Below are 25198 nucleotides of genomic sequence, written 5' to 3'. Positions count from 1 at the left end.
TAGTTTTTTAGCTTTCAGGAAGAAATGATGTCATAATATCAACTAAGATGTTAAGAAAAGAAATATGTGGCATAATGCAGATAGTCCTGAGATTACATCCATTTGTTCAGTGACTGTTCAGAGTTATGATGTGGCCATGTGACATTATGCTTTATGATGCATTGCTTGGCAATGCAATTCCGGTTCCAATTGCTGGTCTAAGCTACAGATTTGCCTTTTATGAAAGAATAAACCAAAGGTTTTTAAAGTTCACCCATGAAAATAAAATGGGATGTGTATGTGCCATAATTTAAAGGCAAACTAAACAGATGAGTGAAGCTTATTTTGTTTATCAATTGAATCAGTGAATAGGATGAATTATTAAAATGCAGTTAATTTAACAGGCTCATTTTAAATCAAATTAAATTATTTAGTGTTTTTTAAGTTTAACAGTTTAACAATATTTTTAAAAAATGTATCTATCTTAAATCTGTAAAGCAGTTATGAAGGATCTAGAATAGGCCTGTCAAACTGGTGACTCGTGGGCCGGATACAGCCTGCGCAGGCCACACCGACCTCAGCTCTGCAAAGGCAAAAAACATCCCGATATGACATGATGTGGCCCCCGATGCAGTTGGGTTTGACACCCCTGATATAGAATATTCATTCCACTGCTAAACAAAAAAACAACCACAAAAAACAAAACAAAACCAACCTTCTGACATGTTAGTGGCCAGAGATTAGAGGACAAACATTAAGCCATATTATGCCAAATCTAAACTTCTGTTTTTGTTTGTAATTAATTTGTTATATCTATATTTGATAAATTATTTTCTACTCAGAGCAAAATTGTTTTTAACTCAAATGCTTCTATATCTTGCTTTCTTCCTTTCCATCATCTCAATTTTAAATCAGTTTAGTGTTAATATTTATTGTTTTTACGTTTTAATGTTTTATCTTGTTTTTAGCACTTAGCAATAACGCTTAGTTGTATATAGTGCTTTATACATAGTACTTTACAGCAGTGGCTCCCAAACTTTTTGGCACCAGGGAATGGTTCTGTGGAGACAGATTTTTCCATGGATCGGAGGGGGTCTCCCACGAATGGGGCTTTCTTTGTTTGTGCAGCCCGGTTTCTGGTATGCCCTGGCCCAGTGCCAGTCTACGGACCGGAGGTTGGGGACCCCTGCTTTACAGCACTCTCTGTGTGGTTTACAAATGTCATCATATTGCCACCAACAATCTGGGTCCTCATTTTATTGACCTCAGAAGGATGAAAGGCTGAATCAATTTCGAGCCTGTCAGGATCGAACTCCAGACTGTGGCAGAGTTAGCCTGCAATAGCAGTAGTCCTCGACTTACAAGAATTCATTTATTGATAATGCAAAGTTATAATGGCACTGAAAAAAGGGACATAATTGTTTTTCACACATACCACTGTTGCAACATCCTTATGGTCACGTGATCAAAATTCAGGTGCTTGGCAACTGGTTCATAATTATGACCATTGCAGTTTCCCAGGGTCATTTGAGCACCTTTTGCAACCACCTGACAAGAAAAATCAATGGGGAAGCCAGATTCATTTAACAACCTTGCTACTAAGATCATAAAATGGGAAAAAACTCAAGTAACAATTGTCTCGCTATGCCACAGATTTTGGATTAAATTGCGGTCATAAGTCGAGGACTATATCTCTACTGCATTCCAAGCTCTGCTCCACCAGAGCTGTTTTTATGACTGTAAGCTGCCTGGAGTCTCCTTTAGACAAGATGCATAGCATATAGGTTTAATTAATCATTAAATAAATATTTTGACATCAACTAATCTTGATTCAGCATAGCTTCTTAACCAAAACTGAAAACAAAACCAACAGTTTGTCAGCGTTCCAGAAAACTCTCTGCTCCAATTAAAAACTCTGAGGCAAGCATTTTCTCAAAGTTCCATTTATTAGAGTAGGTATACTGGCACATCTTGGGAAAATCCAAATCTGAGAGTTCTGGGTTTTCCCTCAGTAAATCAAAACCCCCCAAACCATCCCTTCACTCCTCAGTTGATCACATGCTCCAATCACCATCCGTTCCATCTCCAGACAGCAGTCCAACCACTCCTCCAGATGCAGGCTCAGCCTGACCTTTGACTGACGGGAAGAATGCTATTTTGTCTAAATACAAAACCCTCAAATAAATCCCCCCTCTTACTTTCCCACACATGAGAAGGTGGCAGCTTGGCAGCTTCCAACCTAATATGGCTTCCAAAGCTGACACAGTGTTGATACCATTGTAGTTACTGAAGTTTGAAGCTGGGTGAGGCTGGCATCTCCAATATGAGAAAGCCCTTTTGTAAACATGGGGCAAATCCTCAAAGCAGCCAAATTGCTGTTGATTCAGAAAATTTAAGGAAAGACCTAGGATTTAAGATGGGGATTAATTTCTTTATTGGGCGAGATTCCAGAGTTCTCTTAGATCGAGCCTTTCTTCATATGTATTGTCAGCTTTGGAAGCCATATTAGGCTGGAAGCTTCTGTGCTGCCACTTTCTCATGTGGGAAAGTAGGAGGGGCGATTTAGTAGAGGGGTTGTCTTTAGACATAATAGCATTCTTCCTGTCGGTCAAGGTCAGGCCGATCCTGCATCTGGAGAAGGAGTGGTCGGAGTGCTGTTTCAAGATGGGACAGTTGGCGATTGAAGCATGTGATCGACTGTGTAGTCAGGGGTTGGTTTTGGGGGCTTCAATTTACTGAGGGAAAACCCGGACCTCTCAGATTCAGGTTTTCTTAGATGTGCCAGTTTACCTATCCTAGTAAATTGAACTTTGAAAGATGCTTGCTTTGGAGTTTTTACTTGGGGTGGTGGTTCTGGAACGCTGACATGTATGGCTTTCTAATTCTTTGCGGTAGATCATTTTATCTAACTGTCTTGTGTTTCTTTGTGACTATGGAATGAGGAGAGTCTCTTTAATCATTGCCACACTATGAAATTTTGACTGCTGCATAGTCTTACTATACGTTTCTAGTGGAAACTATAAATTAAGGAATGACTTTAAGCACCTGAGGGTAGAACAAGAAGCAATGGGTGGAAACTGATCAAGGAAAAAAGCAGCTTAGAACTAAGGAGAAATTTACTGACAGTTAGAACAATTAATAAGTGGAACGACTTGCCTTGTGAATTCTCCAACACTGGAAATTTTTAAGAAAATGTTGGATAACCATCTGTCTGAGATGGTGTAGGGTTTCCTGCTGGGCCCCCCTGGTTGGACTAGAAGGCCTCCAAGGTTCCTTCCAACTCTGTTGTTGTTGTTGTTGTTGTTATTATTATTATTATTACTTAGAAGCCACATTTCTGTGAGGCTAAAGCTTAACATGTACTATTCCTTTTTTGCATTGGAAAGGCTGCTTTCTAAAGTACCATTTTCTCGTTAGTAAATAGTTATTCAGGATCTTCCCAGGCCTTCTAGGTTTGCTCCTATTCTTTTTACTCCTTTAATTTGCTTCCTATTAAAGTTGCTAATTTCTTTTTTGTACATCCTGAAACTTCTTAATTGAGTCGTTTCTTTTTCATTTTTCCAATCATATTTGAGATTTTTGAATAGCATTACAGTTTCTGTTTCCTGATATTAAAGATTAATGCCAGTAATTTAAATCAATATGCTTTTAAATCACCGTCTTTCACCTATTTATATGCCGGGGGCGAGTGGGAAGATGATCAGCAGTTGATAAATTTATTAAAGCTGTATTAATATAAATCCCCATTCATTATTAAGAGCTATGGGGTGTGTGGGAAGGAAGAAATAACTTACCACTTAAATGATTTCTAGATTAGCTGTTTTCAAAAAGGGACCATTCTTTTTTCTCTACACTAAAATAGCTTATAATTTCAGTGTTTATAGCGTCTGCGACTGTTTTCTGTCTCTAGATTTCGCTCTGTCCTTTTTATCTTTCAGTCAAATGGTTGGAGTAGAATATATTCTTCTCCATGCACAAGAACCAATCCTCTTCATCATCCGCAAGCAGCAAAGACAGAACCCAACACAAGGTAAGGCTGTAGACAGCTGTCCTATTTAGAATGACTTTTCCAGTCTGCATGTTCTTCAGACAGACCAATTCCAAGTTTGTTTGTTTTTTTAATATGGCTGGAGAATTTGGGGAGCTGAAATCCAAACATCTGGATGCTCTCTAGGTTGTGGAATCTTGCCATTGATACAGATTTTCCTTGTGCAGGAATACTACTTCCATATAGAGTGGTGGACTATGTGTCCCTTTTCATTTTGCATGGAGCACTGGGTTTTACAATGGCCTAAATTACCTCTTTCGGTTCTGTGATTCTGTAAATCTAAAGTAACATTGTATGTTATTCTCCAGTGCTTCCATCTTGCCTCACAGCCCTACCTACTTGTTTGTCGGGACAGACTGCATACATTCTGAGCAAATATATTCCTATTTTTGAGCAAGGAAGTTCCTCCTTTTGATTATGTCAATAGAAGAAGAAATAGAACCAGAATCAGTGGTATTCATTCTGATAATTTGTATTGTTATGTCTTCTTCTTGAATGTTACTTAAAATAGTTTAAAAAAAACCCTGGGGTGCTGTAAAAGTGTTAGATTTTCATTACCTCAGGAGTGAGAAGAGAAGAAAGGATTGCTGTGAAAAGGAAAAGATGAAATGGAAGAAAGGCAACCCCGAATATATTTGAATATATTAGGAAAAAAATTTGAAATAGTTAAAAAAAATGAAAGAGAATGAACACTAATAAAAATGGAGAAATTAGAACTTGAGGGCGAAAGAAGATGTGATTTAATGAAATGAACAAGGAAATATTAGGAAATGAATAAAAATTATGAAAAAAGAACATACTGGCAAAAATTGTTTACTAAGTAAAATATATTTGAATATATTGAATTGTATAAGATACGATATGGCCAATACTCTGTTCATAAATCATGTATGTGTGTAGGGGGGGAACTAAAAAACCAATAACAGCTTGTTCTAAAAAAAAAAAGGTTTTCATTACCTCCTACTATCTAACCCAATTTGAAATAATAGTATTTGCCTTGGAGGATATGTGGATAGTTTTGGAAGCTGTCTTTGAGGCTAACCTTATTTTTTTTGCAATAAGGAAATGCCCTCTTGTGGTAAAATGCAATATGGATAACAAAATGAGCTTTGTCTTCAAGCTATTTCTCTTTTTGGATTACACTGGTATCTTATTATGGTTAAGATTTTATCTGATGTTATTATAGTTAAGATTTTATCTGGCCATGTTTGTTCAATCTTTCTGCATTTTAAATGTCTTATCACTATAATACTTTTGAAGTGGAAGGCCAATTATTTCTGCATCTGATTAGTGGAAGCAGAAGTTGGAGAATTTATATATTACTGTTTTATTACACTGAAGTAGTTTTAAATACATGCCCATAAAAGTAAATCTACTGAGGATGTAGGCTTTAAATATTCTTGTAATCTAGCTATATTTCAATTTCTTTACTGTTTTATGCAATAAATTAAGCAATTGAAGCTATTATATATCTAGAATGGATTGGTTGACTAATGCTATGCTTCTTTTAAAGTTATCCCATTGGCTGATTATTACATTATTGCTGGAGTAATTTATCAGGCACCTGACTTAGGGTCAGTTGTAAACTCAAGAGTGGTAAGTTTCTGTGACACTTGTTTTATTAGACTAAAAGAAATGCCCACAAAAATTTGGTTTGGTTTCTGGTTCTTTGTTCTAATTTAAGCCTCTGAAAGTTTTATTTTTCTGAAAAAAAAGTCTATAAAAATGTAAGCAAAGGGAGAAAAATGAAAAGATTTTAAAAGGTTGGCTTTTCCCACAGGCACTGTGTCAGTGTGAAGTTGGAGCATGAGTATTATACGATTGGATGGATATGAGATTGTGGATCAGACCCTGGCTTCTTTGTCTTTAATTTTATCACTACAGTGAATCAGCTAAAGTTGGTGTCTGGCCATGTAAATCTTTTTAAAATATGAATAAGTAATCATTGATCCTTTATTTCATTGATCCTTCCAGAGACGGTTTCTGAGACTGCATGTTATATGAAATCAGGGTCATAATGAATACATACACCTATTTGTCTGAAAACATTTTCCCTCACTTTTTTTTTTGTATCCTTTTTTCTCTTTTCCTTTAGATGTAGCAGGGATGGTTAGATAGGTCTTGTCAGAGGTCTGTACTGAGCTCTTGTACTGTACTGAAACTTTAAAACTAGATCAGACTATATAAAGTTAGTCTGAAGGCAGATTATCACTCTTAGTTTACCTCATGTCTGTTATTTCCTTTACTGAAGGGAAGGTTAGCATATTGCTCTCTTTGCTCCTTTTATATTGACTTGCCCAACTTGCATTCTCATTTGCAATGACATAATTGGAAATTGTATCAAAACAAAGCTTAGAATATTGAGTTATGTGTGAAAAATATACGTTGTGACTCAGCCCATTTGGCTGGCTGAAGTACTGTACAACGAGAGAAATCACGTATTTTCTTACAAATTTATATTGTTCAGCTCACTGCAGTACATGGAATCCAGTCAGCTTTTGAGGAAGCTATGTCTTATTGTCGCTATCACCCTTCCAAAGGTTATTGGTGGCATTTCAAAGATCAAGAGGAACGAGGTAAGATATCTGGGACTTCAGATTTCAAATTTTATCTTTCCCTTTTCCTTAAGAATTATGTGATTGGCCTTGGTCTGTATATTTCAGTGAAATTCAGTTAATGTTGCTGTCACTTTATATATTTAAAACAATAGAATATAGAATGAGTAAAGTATTCCAGGAAATGCCATGGTGTTCTTCACTACATTTTCCCCATTTGATTGCAGGTTCTGGGTTTTTTGCTCCGTGCTTGCCTAGATCACCTAGCAAAAGTGTCAGTGCATGGAGGAAGGGAGATTTTTTTTTTTTGGGCTGGGTTATAACAGAGCCTAATTAGTTCTGAAAGGAAGTGTCTCTCTTAAGATCACCCAACGGATTTCTATGCTTAAGGTTGATTTAGAATCTGGGCCTCCCTGCTTCTAATCCAATATTTTAATTACTAAATGACATTGGCTCTTATTCCAGAAATATCATGTATCAGTATAATATTTTTGTGTATGGTGTCAGGTTCTTCCATTAGTACTTACTGTTTTAAAATGTATTCTCAGCTAATTATCAGATAATTATTATCTTCTGCCAAATACTATTTTTTTTCCTTGTAGCAATACAAACTGATCAAAGCCATACCTATTTTACCTGAATTGCAGAATACCAAAAACATCCATCTGACTTTCATTTCTAAATAACTAGAATTAATTTCCCCTTACGCCTATAAATTATGGTATCAAAAAGTTGGTTCACTTTCATTATGATCGTAATTTTATTTTCAGATAAAGCCAAACCAAAAACAAAGAAGAAGGAGGAACCAAGCTCTATTTTCCAGAGGCAACGTGTTGATGCATTACTTCTAGATCTGAGAAAAAAATTTCCCCCTAAATTTGTGCAGGTAACAGTCAGATAGTAAACTACTATTTGCTACAATGAGATACTTTGTCAAAACTGTTCAAGACCTGCTCTGAGCTGGACTCTGGCTTTTCAGGTTGTTTGAGTTTGACTGATGTGGTAATTTAGCATGAAAAGAGTTTGAGACTGTTGTTCCCAAAGAACTGGATGGGATCTTCAGGCTGTGGAGAAGATGACCTGGGAGGGAGCAAAAAACTCCCAACATTCTTGGATTCAGCAGTTCTGAAGAATTTTCATCCTGTCTCCAACCTAAAAAGAGAAGGTTGTTGAAAAAACATCCACTTTGCAACTCTGAAGGGACCTCAAAAAAATTATTATCTGGATCCTTTTCAGCTGAGCTTCAAATCAGGATGTGGTACTGAAATTACATTGTTCACATTCATAAATGACCAAATAGATGAAGAGCATAGCAGAAAAATATTTCATAGAATTTTAGAGTTGAAAGGAATCTTAAAAGTTATGTAACCTCCTATCCAATTTAGATCCTGTCAGATGCTCTAGGGCAGTGGTAGTCAACCTGGTCCCTACCGCCCACTAGTGGACATTCCAGCTTTCATGGTGGGCAGTAGGAGTTTTATCCAATACGGAAGCACTTTTCTTTTTTTAAATTTAATTGATTTTTTAAAAAAATTTCATAGCATTATTTAAAAACATTTTCATTAGGTTTTCATAAAATTCCACGTGACAATTTAAATTTCTGAAAATATAATATTTCGATCGCCCATGCATAAGTTTAGTTCACGTTACCTAAGTGAAACTAAATGGCACTATAGTGCAATTGAAGACAAAAGACCCTCGTCCCAGAATAGCTCGCGCACACCACCCAGCTGTAACAGACAAGCAGAGATGGTAGCCAGCGTCCCCCCCACCAACCCAATCCACGATGTGCGAGAGTCATGCACAGACGATAATACACAGCGCGTTACTATGGAACCGGTGGGCAGTTAGAAAATTTTACTACTAACAGAGATACAAAAGTGAGCGGTAGGGATAAAAGGTTGACTACCCCTGCTGTAGGGGAATCGGTACTGAACAGGAAATTAGATGAATCCAATTCTATAATAATGTGAAACATTTTTTTGCTCTGCCATCCATCCCAGATTACAATATTTTGAGTAGGCTTCCAGCAATGAGAACTCATCACCTAATGTAATAGCCTGTTCCACTGGCAGCTAGCTTGTAAAATTAGAAAGTTTTTTCTGACATTTATCCTAAACTGACTTTATTGTAATTGAACTCATTAGTTCTGGTCATGCTTCTTAGGCAATAGAAATAAAATCCATTTTCTAAGCGGCAACCATATGTGTGACTTGCTATGTTAATCTTGAATCCAGTTATACTAGATAGATTACAACCAACATTTCTTATTCTCCATTTGGGCAATGTTCAGTAAAAGAATGCAATCTTATATCTATACCAAAAAGATGTGCATTTTTTATTAATGACTTGGTTTTTCTCTTTATTCACAGCAAAAATCTGGAGAAAAACCAGTCCCAGGTAAGAATTTAGTTAGTGTTTTTAAATGAGACCAAATCCAGCAAAAGTATATTATTAGATTTAATGCAGGCTCTTGAGAAGATAGTTTTGTCCAATTTGGTCATTATGCATATCATTTTATGCGTATAGAATTTATGTAACTTGGATCCTAAAGAATTCCAAACCTTCAATCTTTTCCCCCCTTTATGCCATCCAAAGAGCAGGAATTTATGATTTTCTCACAGGAAAAGAAAATCTGCATGTAGCAATTCCAGCAGTCTTGGTATTCTGGCAATTTTGAATTGCAATTCTGGTTTTAGGTTAAGGGAAGACCACTTGAAAATTGGAAAAAATAAATAAATAAAGGTTCTTTTCTTCCTGTAACTGTTGTTTCTGCATTGCTCTGCTAAATGAAACTGTTTAGTTTTAGATATAGGGCAAGGGAACAGAGTTTGTTCCTGGTACTTACTGCTAAAAATCGAGGTGATTCTTTCAATGAAGTTCTAGCATTAGGAAATATCTCATGGTACTGATAATGAGACATGTAAGTCTATTAGAATTAGACTTAATATGGTTTATTTTTTCCCAGTGGATCAGATTAAGAAAGAATCAGAGCCAGCACCTGAAGCTATAAAACAAGAGGAGAAGGAAGCTGCAAAGACCACACAACAGAGTACTACTACTAAAGGGCCACCAGAGAAACGAATGAGATTACAATGACAGAAGGGAAAATGACATTCATAACTAGTGAGGACTTGGTGAAGAAACAGAGGTAAATAAGTTAGCTATTTAAAAATGGGACAGTGAACTGTGACATTTCCAAAATGTATTTTTTTTTTCATGTTACAAACTTACAGCAACTTTCAGGATGGAATGACCTGTTTTTGTGTTCGAGACTAAATTGTGCTTTGTGAATCTTTTGAGGACTGTTTTAGCCTCTGATATTTTCAAATTGTAATCTCATACTTTTTATCAATGTCTTCTTGGAGTCTGAAACGTCTTAATCTTTCATAAAGAGTGTGTGGCTCTATTGTTCTGTCAGGTCTTTTCCAAATAAATTAATTACACCAGTTCAGAGAGAGTTCTTTTTCTGAATTTCTACTTTTTCGCTAAGATTAAATTCAAATTGAGATAGAAGATTTTTTTAAATCTTCTTTCCTGCACCTTGGGTTATCGTATTAATCATTGGTGATTTTTCCCTTTTCAGTTTATTTTTTGAACAGCTTATGCATGGGTGTGGGAAAAAATGCCCATGATTCTGATACTTGCCTAAATATTGAAGTACAATAGCTAAATAAGAGCATTGTAATATTTCATAGGCTTAGCTTCTCTCAATTACTGTATTTTTTTTTAAAATATAGGATGAGGTTTTATATGTACAGAATATTATGTGGTAGCTATTCTCTGGTAATTTCAGTACACTAGCTAGGAACATCTTACTCCTTGCAGAGAAAAATCCTGTAAGGTAATTGTCAATAAAATAATTTTATAATCTGTGATTTTTGTAAATATTTATTTGTTTTGAAGAGGGAATGGAGACAAGAATATTTTTAATCTTTCTCCTTGGTTTTTCACAGTACATGGTTTTTCCTTTTTTTAAATTCTAAAAATGTTTTGTCCATTTGTACTTCTTTCCAGTCTACTTTTATATTATTATGAAAAATAAAACCTTTTAAATACCATTTACAAATTCACAGACATCCTATTTTGCTTCTCAATAGGCAAACTTTACTAATGTGATATTTTCAAGTGTGTCGGATTAGCATTAGCATGACTTCTAACCTTTCTGGCTGAGCATTTTAGAAGGTATTAATACAAGTTATTTGGAAAGTCATAGATTGTAGAAAACTATTCTAAGGTTATTACTATATTCTTATCAATCGCTCCCTTTGAATTATGAAGAGCTAATCATACTGAGAAGTATTTAATACTCTTAAATATATGCAATGCATTTCTCCAAAGAACTAAGAAAGATGTTTGTATTTTCTCTTTCTTACTGTTGCCCTCATAGTAACCGAGTTGATTGAAGTCCTTGTACAGGACAGAGGGATTCATCTGAAATTGAGTCAGTAGTTCAAGGTCACTAATAGTGTATCCCTATAAATCTCTATTCAAATGTGACAGCTATATTCAGTGGTACATATTTCCCAATGTCTGAACATGACACACATTCTGAAGTCCCCTGGAACAGTAGCGCAGAAATAGAGGGTGAGTTTGATGTTTGCTGAGTTATAGAGAAAGAAAAAAAAAATGGGACTGCATATTTTAGGGTGATAAATTTTCCACCACTGAAAAGAAAGAGCATCAAATATAATGTGAAAGAAGAAGAAAGCGCTTAAAAACCCTACTTTATCCTTAAATGATTTGATATTTTCTTACCCTGCAGAACTTTTCCCTAAACTTTTCTCCCCCCTCCCCCCTCCTAGTTACTTTGCTTTCCTGTATTTCTCTTTTCCTCTTCCCTCTTTCCACTCTCCTAATTCATGTTGTATTGCTTCCATCTCCTTTTCCCACTTTCAAGAGAATGGGAAGATCCCCATAGCAGATTTACAGAGTAGAAAAATAAGGCCGCCTCTGTGCCCATACATTTCCAGTTGTAACTTGTTCAGAGTTGATTGATTGCAGCAGGCTAAAATTGAGTGAGTGAAAAAAAGAAAAAGATATTGTGTAATTAATTTCCTTTAAGTTATGTTATTACGAACAGCATTGGAATACACACACACACACACATACACACACACAAATTGCAAAGTAAGACAGAGCAATACTCCCAGAAAATACTGACTGGTATATATGGTGAGGAATAAGATTATTGTCGACTAGAGACAAGGTGAGAGGAATATTTTACAGAAGATAGAACAAAAGATCATAGAAATTCGGAATACAGCGCAGAATCATCATCATTTGTCACAGCTGCCATTATCAAGCTTCTAGTTGAAAAGATGTGAAAACCACTATTTCTGCATTGTGACTGCCTGATCTAGAATGCCAAGAATGCCTACAAATCCCTTAGAATGAACTTTGTTGATACAGAATAATGATAACACTAATCTCGGAAAGAAAGAATCAGACTAAAGAATTACTTTGTCCTGGATGACATTAGATTGCACAAGAACACATTATTTGTGAATACAACTGTAAGCCGGAAACGGTTTCTGGAGTTGAACTTCGAAGCTATCTGCATGCTGGGTTAGCTTCGAAGCTGGGAGGGAGGGCTTTCAAACGAACAGTAAGTTATGCCTTCCTCTTCTTAATCACCTTCAATGATTATTATTCTATCTTAAGCTAATTTAAAAGAGGCTCATTCTAGCAACAGCCTGCTATACCTTTTTGAAGGTATGCACCATTTTAGGGATTTCTTTTTGTCTCTAAGAACAAGGAAGAAGGCTGCTAAGGCAAGCCAAATAAGGAAGTGTGCTGAGAAAACAAAGAAACAAAAATGCTGAAGGAGAAAAATAAAGATTGAAAGCTGTGATTTTAGTTCACTACTATTGTAACTGGTAGCTTGATCTTCCTAGCTGTGGATGGCTAAAATCTTCTGATTCTGACTAAAAGAGGAAGCCAAGATGGTGGAGACATATTTGAAAGGTCTCTAAATAAAATACAACAATTTGTTGACCAGTTGTTCTCTGGTGACAAAAAATCTTCTCAAAGTACTCCTGAGATGCAAACATGTGGAGAATGTTACCAAACTGCTGAGGCAACTTCACAAGGAGCTGAAAATGCAGAGGAGTTTATCACAGTTTTGGAAGAACCGGATATTAACTTTCACTTTCACCTTTACTACTATGGTCCAAATGTAAATCTCTCAACACAACTGAAAGAAGAACATTGAGAAAAAAGACAAATTTGGGACTTTTTCTTTAAGGACATTAACAAGGTTGAAGATCTCATGATAAAAAGAAAGGCCTTCAAAATGTATTCAAGAGTACCTGTATTAGGAGAAAGTTAAAGAAAATGATGTACCAGTTTAAAGAAAAACTGTAAAAAAAGGATGTTTTTTTAAAAAAATATTCTGTAAGGGTAGTTTGGCAGGAGGGAGCTAAATGCAATACTGAAGTGATTTGAATACTTGAATGTTAAGTCAAAGAAAAAGATGTATTAGATAGAAAGTTTTGATTTTTTTTAAAAAAAGTGGTTTTTAGTACTTTTAAGGGAAAAAAGGGGGGAGGGGTTTTTCTCCTTTTTTTCAGTAAGACCAAAGAATTTGAAAGAATATAATAAATTTTATTTATTGGTACACTAGATATACTTGTGTAAAGGTCCCTATTTTGCACACAAATTTCAAATACGGAATTCTGGGCAATGCCACTGAGGGTCAACAATGGGACATCTGGATCAGGGGACCCAAACAAACACAGCCGTTAGTCTTATCAGGATTGAACTTGAGTCTGAAAGTTTGCTTCTGCTTCAGTGACTTGGGACTAGGGTGGTTTGGAATGGCAAAATAGCCTACCTGATGGAATAGATCAATCCTATTGGACTCTGCCTGCCAACTAGAGGGAGGGGCTTTCCTGAAAGTTCTGGAATGCCCTCCAAGAAGATACAGGAAAAAGCCGTTTGCTGTACAGCCAAAGGGAGCTCCATGGCTGCCCTCCTCCCACTACAGTGGTGGCGGCGGAGTTTTATTTTTATCCTCTGCCTTCCGCCTTGCTGCTTTCATCATTGTCACTCTCCAACGTGAGGCAAGGCCTCCCCTCCCTTGGCCCCTGAAGGGAGAAATGGGGTTGGGTAGAGGATTTTTCTGTCTCGTTCTTGCCTCTGGGATATTCTGGAGTCAGCCCATTTGTCATGTACCACCTCAGGGGTTTCCCTTCATTTCTTACGAAGTTATTATCCCAAGAAGGATGGCACCCCGACGAGGCCGGGAACCCCAAGATCTTACTTATTTAATGGAGATAGAAGGGAAAGGCCATGTGGTACACCTCAGGCAGAAGAAGAATTTCGTTCCTAAACACTTCCCTGTTTTTACCTACAATGAAGATGGAGACATTGAGGTGGACTACCCTTTCATCAAGAATGACTGCTTTTACTATGGTTTTGTACATGACGAGCCTTCCTCTCTAGTCACCCTCAGCAGTTGCTCAGGAGGACTCAGAGGCTTTCTGCAAGTGGGTAATAAGCTCTACGAAATTGAACCTCTGCAGACATCTACTTTTCAGCACATGGTCTACAGACTGGAAGAGAAGGGGATTGATATCCCAATCAGGTGTGGAGTAATGGAAGAAGACAAAAATCACCCGGAGGCCATGATCCAGAACAGAGAGAATATTGTAAGCAAAAGTGCTTTGAGCGGACTATGGCAAACATACCCCAGGTACATGAAGATAGCGATTGTAGTAGAACATGAACGATATGTCCAATTTGGTAAAAACGAAACTGCCACTACTAGGCAAGTCCTGGATATTGTTCACCTTGCAGATTCGCTGTATAAGCCTCTTGGGATTCATCTGGTGGTGGTTGGATTAGAAATATGGTCACAAAAGAACCTCATTGCAATAGCCAAAAGCATAGACGAATTGCTTGACACGTTCAATACGTGGAGGAAAACGATACTTGTCCAGCATCTAAGGCATGATGTTGGCCACTTATTTGTGTATAAGCATTTTGGGTTTAAGTTTGGATTATCGTTTGTTGGATCTGTGTGTGATCCGAACTGGGCGTCTGCTGTTGAGGCATTTATTACTTCTAGTTTATTTTCTTTCACAATAACTTTTGCTCATCAACTGGGTCATAACCTTGGTATGCAGCATGATGAGAAATCCTGCACCTGTAAACAGCATTCTTGTATTATGGCTCCCTTCCAAAGCAACACAAGTAAGTTCAGCAACTGCAGTTATACCAGTTATTCTAAGCTAATGGATACTAGTAGCAAGCAATGTCTGTTAATTCCGCCAGAACATGAGAAATTGTATGACCTCAAAAACTGTGGCAACAAGGTGGTAGAGAGTGGAGAACAGTGTGACTGTGGTTCAAAGTTCCACTGTGAATCAGATGCATGTTGCCAGTCTAACTGTATGTTGCGTTCAGGAGCCACTTGTGCTTTTGGAAAATGCTGTGCTGACTGTCAGCTTCTTCCAGCCGGAACAGTTTGTAGAGAAAGGACTAACATATGCGATCTTCCCGAATACTGCACCGGAATTTCAGAGTGGTGTCCTGAAGATGTTTATGTACAGGATGGAGCTCCGTGCTCTGATGGAGGCTATTGCTATCATGGAGAATGCTCTACTCACAGTGAGCAATGCAAAGTTATCTTTGGCGAAGAAGCATTGGTTGCCCCAGTGGAGTGCTTCAAAGCAATAAATTCTCGAGGTGATCGTTTTGGCAATTGTGGCGTTATTCCTGGTAATATGTATAAGAAGTGTTGGAACAATAATGTCTTGTGCGGCAGAGTCCAGTGTGTAAACATCGGCGAAGTGCCTAATTTCAATGAGCAGACCACCATCATTCAAACGCCTGTTAGCAACCATTTGTGCTGGGGTATAGATTCTCCAAGTGGAATTGGTGTAGTTGATGTTGGAGCAGTGAAAGATGGCACGCAGTGTGGCCTTGGCATGATATGCATTAATGGTGATTGCATCAAGGTCTCCCTCCTGAACTATGATTGTAATCAAACCAAATGTCACGACAAAGGAATATGCAACTCCCATAAACATTGTCATTGTAACTCTGGTTGGGCTCCTCCATACTGCCTAAAGAAAGGCAGTGGTGGCAGCATTGATAGTGGGCCTCCTCCACCCAGCAGTGCCAGTGAAAGAAGGACTAAAGGCATTGTAATAGTTCTTCTAGCTGGGTTTGGCATCTTATAACAAACTGAATGTCGGATGACAGACTTCGATAACTCCGATTCCAATATGAGGACAAGTGTCCAGCCTGATATTATAAACTCTTAGGAGGCTAGGAGGATATAAGAAATATCCTTTCAATGCATTGTGCTGGAAATAATGCAATTTGTTTCTTGCAATTTGGCCTCTAAAGATAGTTTTACCATCTTTAACTCTGTAGCTTTCTAGGCATATTGTCTTATGAAAAGCCTTATGACTGTCTGAATGTCATGTGGGGTGGCCCGAACATTTAGATAATTACTGGGGAATATCCACAAGAGTGCTGTTGCAGTTCATTCCCCTCCTTATTGAAATGGGTGGTCGTTGCAGACTATGTGGATGTAATCCAGGCTATTGGGGAAACTATCAGATAAAAATATACTAAAAAAATTCAAACTTTATCCACTACTTTAAATGGCTCTTCCTATAAAAAGTGCTGTATGGAGGGAACAACTGAAGTTTCTTGTTCTTGTTAAAGCTGAACCCGCTCAGTACTTAACAAATTGGTACCATAATATTTTGGATTCAAATACTTTTGAAAGCATTTCTTGAAAGTATATGCAGCTGGTAAAATTTGATTGGAAGCGGACAATGATAGAGCTGCTTAGAGAAGTAAAATGGGTACCTAGACAGATCAGGTTTGCAATGGCATCTTCAGTTGATTTATCTGAACGGCCTATTATGATGAGATGCATCTTTACATGTGCACATTTTAAATGCCGTTTTGAAAAGGCAAAAGTGCAGCTGGGGCTGATCGTTGTATACATACTGTGAATGGGAAAAGGACCAGATGATGAAGTAGCAAAGTCAAAGGTCGCATTTTGCTCAGAAGGAACATTGCTCTAAACTCTACAGTAAGAGCAGTAGCATTGGGCTCCTAGTGTCTGACATTTCTTTAGAAAAGAATACCTCAAAATTGCACATCCAAGAACTTTTTGCTCAAGAGCTGTATGGGTATCCTTAATTACAGAGTTTTGCAAAGGTATTGAACACGAGATCAAATACTGCACAGAATCATAGTATAAATAATCTACCACAGACCACGTTAACCTTTGACAATATATTTCTTCTAGTGGGGTTTTATATATTTAATACAAGATTTGAGGTAGTGGTGAAATTGTTTGGTGCTCGTACCAACACTCCCATTGACTTCAGTGATATATAATCATGTGTAACTGTATTGGGAATCTGCTTGCAGCTTAATTGTTACCCTGCTATTCTGTAGTGACTCCAGTGTATTGACATCGATTCAGAAACTGTTTAGTAAGCATGAGAATAAACACGTTATTGTAAAATTGTGATGACAAAAAATTTAGTTTGTTCAGATTTTTTTTCTGTAGTTTTTGCAGAAAACACAAGTGCAAACCAGCAGAGTTTTATATGCAATAGCAGCAATGCTCCTTCAGCAATCAAACATCTGAAATGAATACATTATTTCTGGAATTGGGTAATATAATATTCCTGTCATTATTTAGGAAAACGCAATCTAAATTTTAAACATTCTGTATCATTTACAGTCTGCCTTGCCCACTCTTTTATCTTTGAATTTCCTTTCATAATCCGTACACGACCACTGCATTTGTTATCACTTGAGTTTCCTGTAAAAATTATTTTGTATATCTGAACAATAACACTTCTTCAAAACAGACCCAGTTTACTATATATCTTTAAAAGAGGGATCTCAGCCAGCTATCATTTATTACTTATCACATTGTATAATACAGTAACTACTTTCAAATGTGCTTTGTTATTGTATAACCATGAGAATTATTTCTTTTAGGGATTATTTCACATTATTTAATAAATTATTTTATACTTATTCAGTTGTTGCACTCTTTAGATTTTTATTATTCAGTAGTGATTTAATTAAAAAGGTATGTGGTTATTTCACAGAGTATATAACATGTTATTCAAAGATTACTGAACCAGAGATTTTGCTATGAATGCATCTTAGCCTCCTGGACCATGCAGCATCCATCCATAATCAAATTTTAGTTAATTATCTGTTTATTTGATGTACAAACCATTGTACATGATTTGTATGTCTGGTGCTCTATTGGTACAGTGTTTTTCAGTCTAATGAATATCCCTTTTATGTGGATAATGTATTGATTTAAAACTGAGTGTTTAAGAATAGAAAAGGGGCTTAATATACTAATTACATTGTGTTCGGTGTTCATTCAATTCTTCATAAAATTTCACTGTTTTTAATTGTGGGTTTGGTAGAAGCTCTATTTCATCCTAAATTCTTTGCCAATGAATAAATATTCCAATAGTTCTTGTAATAGAGGAAGCAGAAAAAACTGTGTTTTTTTTAAAAAAAAATCAGAATTCTTCTGAAATACTTTGCACCTAAATACTGAAAATTGGCATTATTGTTCAAATTGCAAATAACAAGACCATAGTAATATTATTGTGGCCTACTATAGGAGGTTCATAGTCACAATACAAAACCAGTGCTTGCAGGATAACTAATTCCCTTGGTTTCATGGACTTAAGGAACATAATAATTTTCTTATCACAGGACTGCTGATCATTAGATCAGAATGCTTAATAGTACTTTCCTTAGGAGAAAATGGAAATAAGTAAGAGAGCTATATTCTGGGATGGGAGGAGGAAGCTTTATTTTTCTCCTCATTCAATACATTGCCAAATTTTTGAGGAATGACCCCAGATTGTGAAATTCTCTTCCATGCTTTAATGTTGGGTACTTCCAGTGATGGGTTGCCCCTGTTGTGATCCGTCAGCAGCCTACGGAGCTGTCGGCGGAATCGGACTGCAATGAGCCTGTTCCTAATGCCCGTAGGAGAAGAGCTGCCAGAAGGCAGGAGCAGCTCAAGCAGAGAGGTCACCTCGGGAGTAGGGCCAAGAGATGATTGGCCCCTCCCATAAGGTTTAAAAGGAGACCAGCACCAATGTCTCAGTTTGCTGGAAAGCATCGTTGCAGCTGCGCTCTTTGCTCTGTTCTCTGCTCTGGACGTTTATTAGAAAAGACCTTGGCAGTTATCCAAATTGAACCAGATTTGAGATAACCAAAGACTTTCTGTTTGTGAAGCCTTTGTTTCGTTTTGAATTACCCAGCACTGGGAATGAATTAATTCCCAGCTGTTTGAATAAAGTGTATTTTTACTAAAGACTGCGTTTGTTGCTACCTGCTTGGGTCTGGGTCACAACAGCCCCTGGTTCAGACCGGTTCGCAAGAACCAGTAGTAAAACTGGTGGGAGGCGCCGCCCACTGACCCGGACATTATCAGGAAGCTTCTCCGCATGCGTGGCCCCGTTGCGAACGGGTAGTAAAGGTAAGTAGAACCCACCCCTGGGTACTTCGTAGGTGTGGGTGGCAAATTTTGAGAGTCCTTTCCAAGGCACAGACAGATGTGTACGCATGTATATTTTTATGAATATTTGTATGTGTATGTACATATATTTATTATTAATATGACATGATTACATCATATACACTATATACAAATAGAAAGATAAATTTCCATCAACGTGGCAAGTTGGAATTCTAATTTAGAGACAGAAGGACAGTTTTTATGGTGTTATCATTAAACAAGTAGAATTATAATCCTTGTTATATCAATCAATAATTTATTCATAGATTAAATCTTCTGACTCCCCAATGCTGTTTTAGAGCGATTGAAAACAGTGACTATAATGCTGTTACATGCAGCATACTTACCAATAGGAATCTGTCAGCAGCTGTAAAAATTAAAATGGCTTCCTCTAGATAATGTGAAACCTCTTTTAAAGAGGAGAACAACATGAACAAGAAAAATAATTCAGGTCTGCTGCTTTCCCTTCCCCAAGGTATAGGATCGGTTTAATGGAATATTCATTGAGCATATTTTGATTCGTAACTTTATTAATTCACAGCATCTGTGTCAAAATAAGGCGACCTATTTTTTTTCTTATTTTTGATGCTTTCTGAACTTATGTCTATATTACCAAGTCATGATGAAATGTCTTAATTTTTTTAAAAAAATATTTATTTATTCACTAAATTTATTTCCCAACCATCTTGTTTCGAAACCATGGTAGTAGCAATCATCCCTGAAGAATGGATAGTCCAGCTGCAGATCCCCATCCTTACTGTAGGTGAAGATGGGCAAATGCTTAGGAACTAAATTCTTTTTTAACATGGAAAAGTGTACCATAAATAAGATATGATTTATCTGGTCAGCAAAATACTTGGGGATGTGGGGAAGAGAACCGTCTTCCTGCCAGTCTGTTCCATTCTTCATCGTCCAAGCTCCACCCACATTCCAAAGGAAGCTACATAACTGTTGCTATATACAGAATCCTTTTCATCATCTTATTTACATCTGAGATTCTTTCCAGCTTCTTACTACTCTGTCATCTACTTTAAGAGAGCTTCCTTCTGGAAATGAAATATGAGAATGTGTGCTTTCAAGATTTCCTTCAGCCACGAAAAAAGACCATCCATCTTCTGTGGCTCTTGATGTTCCTCAGGAATCTCCTAACTGTGACTACCAGACAAATACTTCCTCAGGGCTTTATTTACGCTTCTTATGAGGTAACTATCCCACAGTTATTAACTTTAAAACCTGGACAACAGGAACAACAGAATGTCACTTGTCTCCTTCAGTTTGAGGGAAAGAAAATCATCATGCACCTCACACAAAAAAAGAATTTCGTTCCTAAGCATTTGCCCATCTTCACCTACAGTAAGGATGGGGATCTGCAGCTGGACTATCCATTCTTCAGGGATGATTGCTACTACCATGGTTTTGTGCAGGACAGGCCCTTCTCTCTGGTCACTCTCAGTACTTGCTCAGGAGGTCTCAAAGGCATACTGCGGTTAGAAAATAAGACATATGAAATTGAACCAGTACAGGGATCTCCTACCTTTCAGCATGTGATATTTCGTTTAGAAGAAAAAGAGACTGCTATCCGAATGAGATGTGGCTTAACACAGGAAGAGCAAAAACATCAAGAGACCATGTTCCAAAACATAGAAAATATAGTTTCCAAAACTGCATCCAAAGGAGACTGGTGGCTACGCACTCGATATGTAGAAATTGCTTTTGTGATTGAACATGAACGTTATTTAATGTTTGCCAGAAATGAAACTGTTACTGCTTTGCAAGTTCTTGACATTATTCATATTGCCAATTCTTTTTATGAACCTCTTTCTATTCAGTTATCTGTAGCTGGACTGGAAATCTGGTCACAAAAGAACTTCGTAACGATTTCTCCTGCCATAGATAGCACTCTTCAGGATTTCACTGACTGGAGGAGAGACTTCTTGGTTAATCATCTAAAAAGCGATGTTGGTCACTTATTTGCATATAAGTCTTTTGAATTATCACTTGGATCAGCTTATGTAGGTACCGTTTGTGATGAAAGGATGGGATCTGCTGTTATCTCGTATAAGACTACCAGTTTGTCCATTATCAGTAGCATATTTGCCCATGAATTAGGGCATAATCTTGGTATGCAGCATGATGAACAGTACTGTAGTTGTGGTAACGCTTACTGCATTATGGCTCCAGTTCACGAAGTGACTGATAAATTTAGCAATTGTAGTTACAATGACTATTTTCTCACAATGAATGCTCCATGTTTGTTAAGTCCTCCAGACCCTGATAGAATCTTTAAAATCAAATCATGTGGCAATAAAGTGGTAGATAAGGAAGAGCAATGTGACTGTGGTTCAGAAGCTCAATGCAAGCTGGATCCATGTTGTCAGTCTAATTGTACATTTCGTTCTGGTGTCAGTTGTGCTTTTGGTGAGTGCTGTGCTAAGTGTCAATATCTTAAGTCTGGAACTATTTGCAGAAAGAAGACTAAGTATTGTGATCTTCCCGAATACTGCAATGGGACTTCTGAGTGGTGTCCAGAAGATGTTTACATGCAGGATGGTGCCCCATGTAGTAACGATGCGTACTGTTATCATGGGAACTGCATATCTGAAGATACACAGTGCAAAATGATTTTTGGCTTCAGTGCAAAAACTGCTACAGATGTTTGCTTTAGAGAAATGAATGCTAAAGGCGATCGCTTTGGCAATTGTGGCTTTAAACATGGAATTTACCACAAATGTCACACTAAGAATACCCTGTGTGGCCGAATCCAGTGTGAAAATGTCCAAATCTTACCTTCTTTGGAGGAACACAGCACCATAATTCAAGTCCCCCTTGGTGATAAGCAGTGCTGGAGTACAGACTACCACAGTGGAATGAAGACGGCCGATATTGGAGCAGTGACAGATGGAAGTCCTTGCGGCAAAGAGAGGATGTGCATTAACAGGAAATGCGTGAGCGTGTCTCTCTTGAATTATGACTGTAACTTCACCAAGTGCTATAATCGGGGAGTATGCAACAGTCATAAACATTGTCACTGTGATTATGGCTGGGGTCCTCCAGACTGCCTGAAGAAAGGGCATGGTGGTAGCATTGATAGTGGGCCTCCTCGACCACGCAAACGTTTAACCACTATTGCAAAAGCTGGGATTATTGGAGGGATTATATATGTCCTTTCTTCTGCTTTTGTTCTGGTTAGCGTAGGGATATATTTCAGATACGGATTTGTTCGCTTATTTAGAAGGCTTAGAAGAACTGAGTCAACCACAGAAGTGAAAGCCAATCACAGAAATGAAGTATATCAAATACGTTCAGAAGAGTTAATAGATATTATTATATAAAATGTATTTGAGCCTCTGGGATTTGAGTATTACTTTATAATGCTGGGAAAAAAATTGAACTTAATTTCAGGCAGTGTCATTTGTAAAAGTTATGTTTTATTGCGTGGGAACCAACTCTCTGGTAAATGCTGAAAACATTTCATTGGGAATTTACTACATTAATTAATTACCAAAGAAGAAGAAGAAAATAATAATAATCTAACATTGCCTTTTCAAAATTCTAGCTGAAACATAGTACGTACGGGTGTTTAGGAAAAGCTGATCCTCCTGAAGCAGGGTCTTCCAGCCTGGCAGTCAACTTCATAGCAGCTATTGCTCAAAGAGGAGAAAAATGTTGCAACGACAAAAAACCAACATCATCACTCATGGTTTTTATGGATTGCACAGGTATCAACCTATATCGCATCTTTATCATCATCTTTCCCATGTCCTAGACTTATCTTCACATCAAGGGCCACCTGTACAAACAGCACACACACTGTGTAGGAAAATCCCAAGCATGAACACGGCAGATGGCAGCGAGTTCAAGAATGGAATCTGCCCTGTGTGCTGGAAGACTCCATGGAAGAATCAAATTTGAGGAGAGAATTTCTCTTGATAAGAAGTCTTCTTTATATAAGACACCCCTGTGTTTAGAACTGATCGCTAGTCGTCCGTAGTATGAGGGACACTGATACCTTCCTTTCCTCATAATTTAAACATTTCATTCATGAACTACAATAAAACCAAGCACCAACCCATCCTCCAGTGTTATCAGAGACAATGAATGGGAAATCACACAAGACTACTGAAGGGGTCAGGAAGATGTCTTTTATCCACTCTCAGTGAGTACCTGCAATTTGGGGGCACTTTTAGAAAAGATAACAGACAGTTCCTAGTTCTTGGGGTTCATGATGAAGAACCCCAATAGAGGCTTTTTTCCCCCTAAACTGAAATGGACATTTGCAATGGTTCAAGAAAAGACATTAGCCAGTGAAACTGCACTGCACAAGTGACAGAAACCAGAAAGAGAAACTAAGGTACATGGTATGGCACTGAGTGGATTAAAAATGCAAAGCAACGAGCTCAGGTAACATAAGAAATGCCTTCTTCGCAATCACTGAACATAGATTCAGACATATCAATCTCTGCTTACACTGCGGAGGATTATATATTCTGTGCACAGATTGAAGGATGTGGAATGTAGCAGTTTTTCAATAAGATGATATGCTGTACAAGGTTCTTTAGTATGACCTCACCGCTGTACTAAAGTCATATCACCTAGTTTCAGAGGAACTTGATTTTTCACAGGATAATGAAGATCAGCAGCTGCATCATGTTCAGAATGTGTGTAAGAAGTAGCCAAGATGATGTAACAATGTTAATTGAAGCTTAGTAGATCTGAAATGGATGTTGACTTGTTGTGGACTACATTATGCATAGTCAGCAAGGTTACTTTATTGCATATTTTCAAAAGAGCCTCCTCTCAAATATATTTATTGATACATTAATTTATTTGGGTGTCCATCTATCAAAAAAAACAAAAAAAACCCTCTGTGCAGCAAACAAGATGAAAACAAAGGGTTCCAAAAAACCTACCCAAACAATGACTACAAATATACTGAAACGCATTAAAACTGCAAAACCACTAACCGCATACAACCATCCCACTACTAACATCTTGACTCTGATGTCTATGGGAAAATACCCTTCTGAAAGGCCAGTAGAGTTGAAGCTGTCCGCATTTGGGATGGGTGGGGGTGGCGATGCTGTTCCATAGGCCATGCGGCATAACAGAAAAGGCATGCTTTGGGGGACCACCAGAAGACATTGTTTTTTTCAGTAGAACCCAGAGCATGCCTACTTTACCAGTTCTGGTAGAATGGGCAGAATTCAGGGAGAGGCAGTCCTGCAAGAAATCTGGTCCTAAGCTATTTAGCACTTTAAAGATAACAACAGTCTTCAACTGCACTCAAGCCTTTTAGGAACCAGTACCACTTACATAGCAGTATTGTTGCGTAGGTATTAGATATGCATGCCACTGCACTCTGGACCAGCTGAATGCTGTTCAAGGGCAGCCCCATATAGACCATGCTGCAGTAGCACAGTCAAATTATTAAGGCTTGAGTGACTATGAGCATTGTCTCTCTATTTACAAATACAGTAAGTGCCACTGATGCACAAGATGCAGCTCTGCAAATGTTGTCCCGGCTAAGGCTGCAGGGCCACCGGCTTCTTGAGCAAGAATTGTGAGTCCAGGAGAACCCCCACATTATGCATCCTGACTGGAGGCATATAATCCCATTTCCCATTATGGAAAATCACTAGATCCAGGGGAGGGGGCTAAAACGTCTTACCAAGGTAGAGCTGAATCCATCCAGATTTACATAGCCTCCAGGCATTGGGAAAGCACCTTGCATCACTTGGCCAGCCCAAGCTTAGATATACAACATGGAGTATCTTCACCATGATGATGATACGTAATCCCATGCTGAAAAATGACCTCACCCAGCAGTTTCATATAGAGCATGCGTGTCAAACGTTGCCGTCACGTGACGTTTTGTGACGTTTTTCCCATTCACAGAGCTGGGGTGGGTGTGGCCTGTGAGTGACACATCCGGTCTGCAGGCCGCCAGTTTGACACCCCTTATGTAGAAATTCCTGTAAATAGGAGGGAGGAGACAGTCGTACTCTCTGGCAGCCCACTATGGCTAGACCATTCTTGTTCTACTAGTACTGATTAGGCCTTCTAGGAAAGCCTGGG

The 25198-nt window shown here is 37.8% G+C and overlaps 3 protein-coding genes across 4 annotated transcripts in view; all 3 read left to right on the top strand.

Moving 5' to 3' along the window:
* Positions 1-25198, top strand: part of MED6 (mediator complex subunit 6) — a 36043-nt gene that overhangs the window by 5206 nt on the left and 5639 nt on the right. The window contains exons 3-8 of one of the 2 annotated variants that reach the window (XR_009152571.1): positions 3918-4009; positions 5541-5623; positions 6495-6603; positions 7353-7468; positions 8955-8982; positions 9551-9733. Coding sequence is in view for 1 of the 2 variants with exons in the window: in XM_058161934.1 (XP_058017917.1) it covers positions 3918-4009; positions 5541-5623; positions 6495-6603; positions 7353-7468; positions 8955-8982; positions 9551-9681 (559 nt within the window). In the remaining variant the exon portion in view is untranslated. Of the gene's footprint in view, positions 1-3917; positions 4010-5540; positions 5624-6494; positions 6604-7352; positions 7469-8954; positions 8983-9550; positions 10034-25198 lie in introns of those variants that run through there. The other variant, XM_058161934.1, reaches the window with a different exon arrangement.
* LOC131187544 (disintegrin and metalloproteinase domain-containing protein 20-like) lies at positions 10774-17551 on the top strand. The gene has a single exon (XM_058161930.1). It carries the CDS (start codon positions 13683-13685, stop codon positions 15768-15770), a length of 2088 nt encoding a protein of 695 aa, XP_058017913.1. The 5' UTR covers positions 10774-13682; the 3' UTR covers positions 15771-17551.
* LOC131187622 (disintegrin and metalloproteinase domain-containing protein 20-like) lies at positions 20176-23909 on the top strand. The gene has a single exon (XM_058162071.1). It carries the CDS (start codon positions 20176-20178, stop codon positions 22453-22455), a length of 2280 nt encoding a protein of 759 aa, XP_058018054.1. The 3' UTR covers positions 22456-23909.

This window comes from Ahaetulla prasina, chromosome 1, assembly GCF_028640845.1.
Source record: "Ahaetulla prasina isolate Xishuangbanna chromosome 1, ASM2864084v1, whole genome shotgun sequence".
In the NCBI taxonomy this organism is placed as follows: Eukaryota; Metazoa; Chordata; class Lepidosauria; order Squamata; family Colubridae; genus Ahaetulla; species Ahaetulla prasina.
This window is presented reverse-complemented; position numbering and strand designations above follow the sequence as displayed.

Excerpts from the sequence above, each read along its gene's own strand:
- LOC131187622 (XM_058162071.1), top strand. The coding sequence starts at position 20,176 with ATGAAATATGAGAATGTGTGCTTTCAAGATTTCCTTCAGCCACGAAAA.
- LOC131187544 (XM_058161930.1), top strand. The coding sequence starts at position 13,683 with ATGGGGTTGGGTAGAGGATTTTTCTGTCTCGTTCTTGCCTCTGGGATA.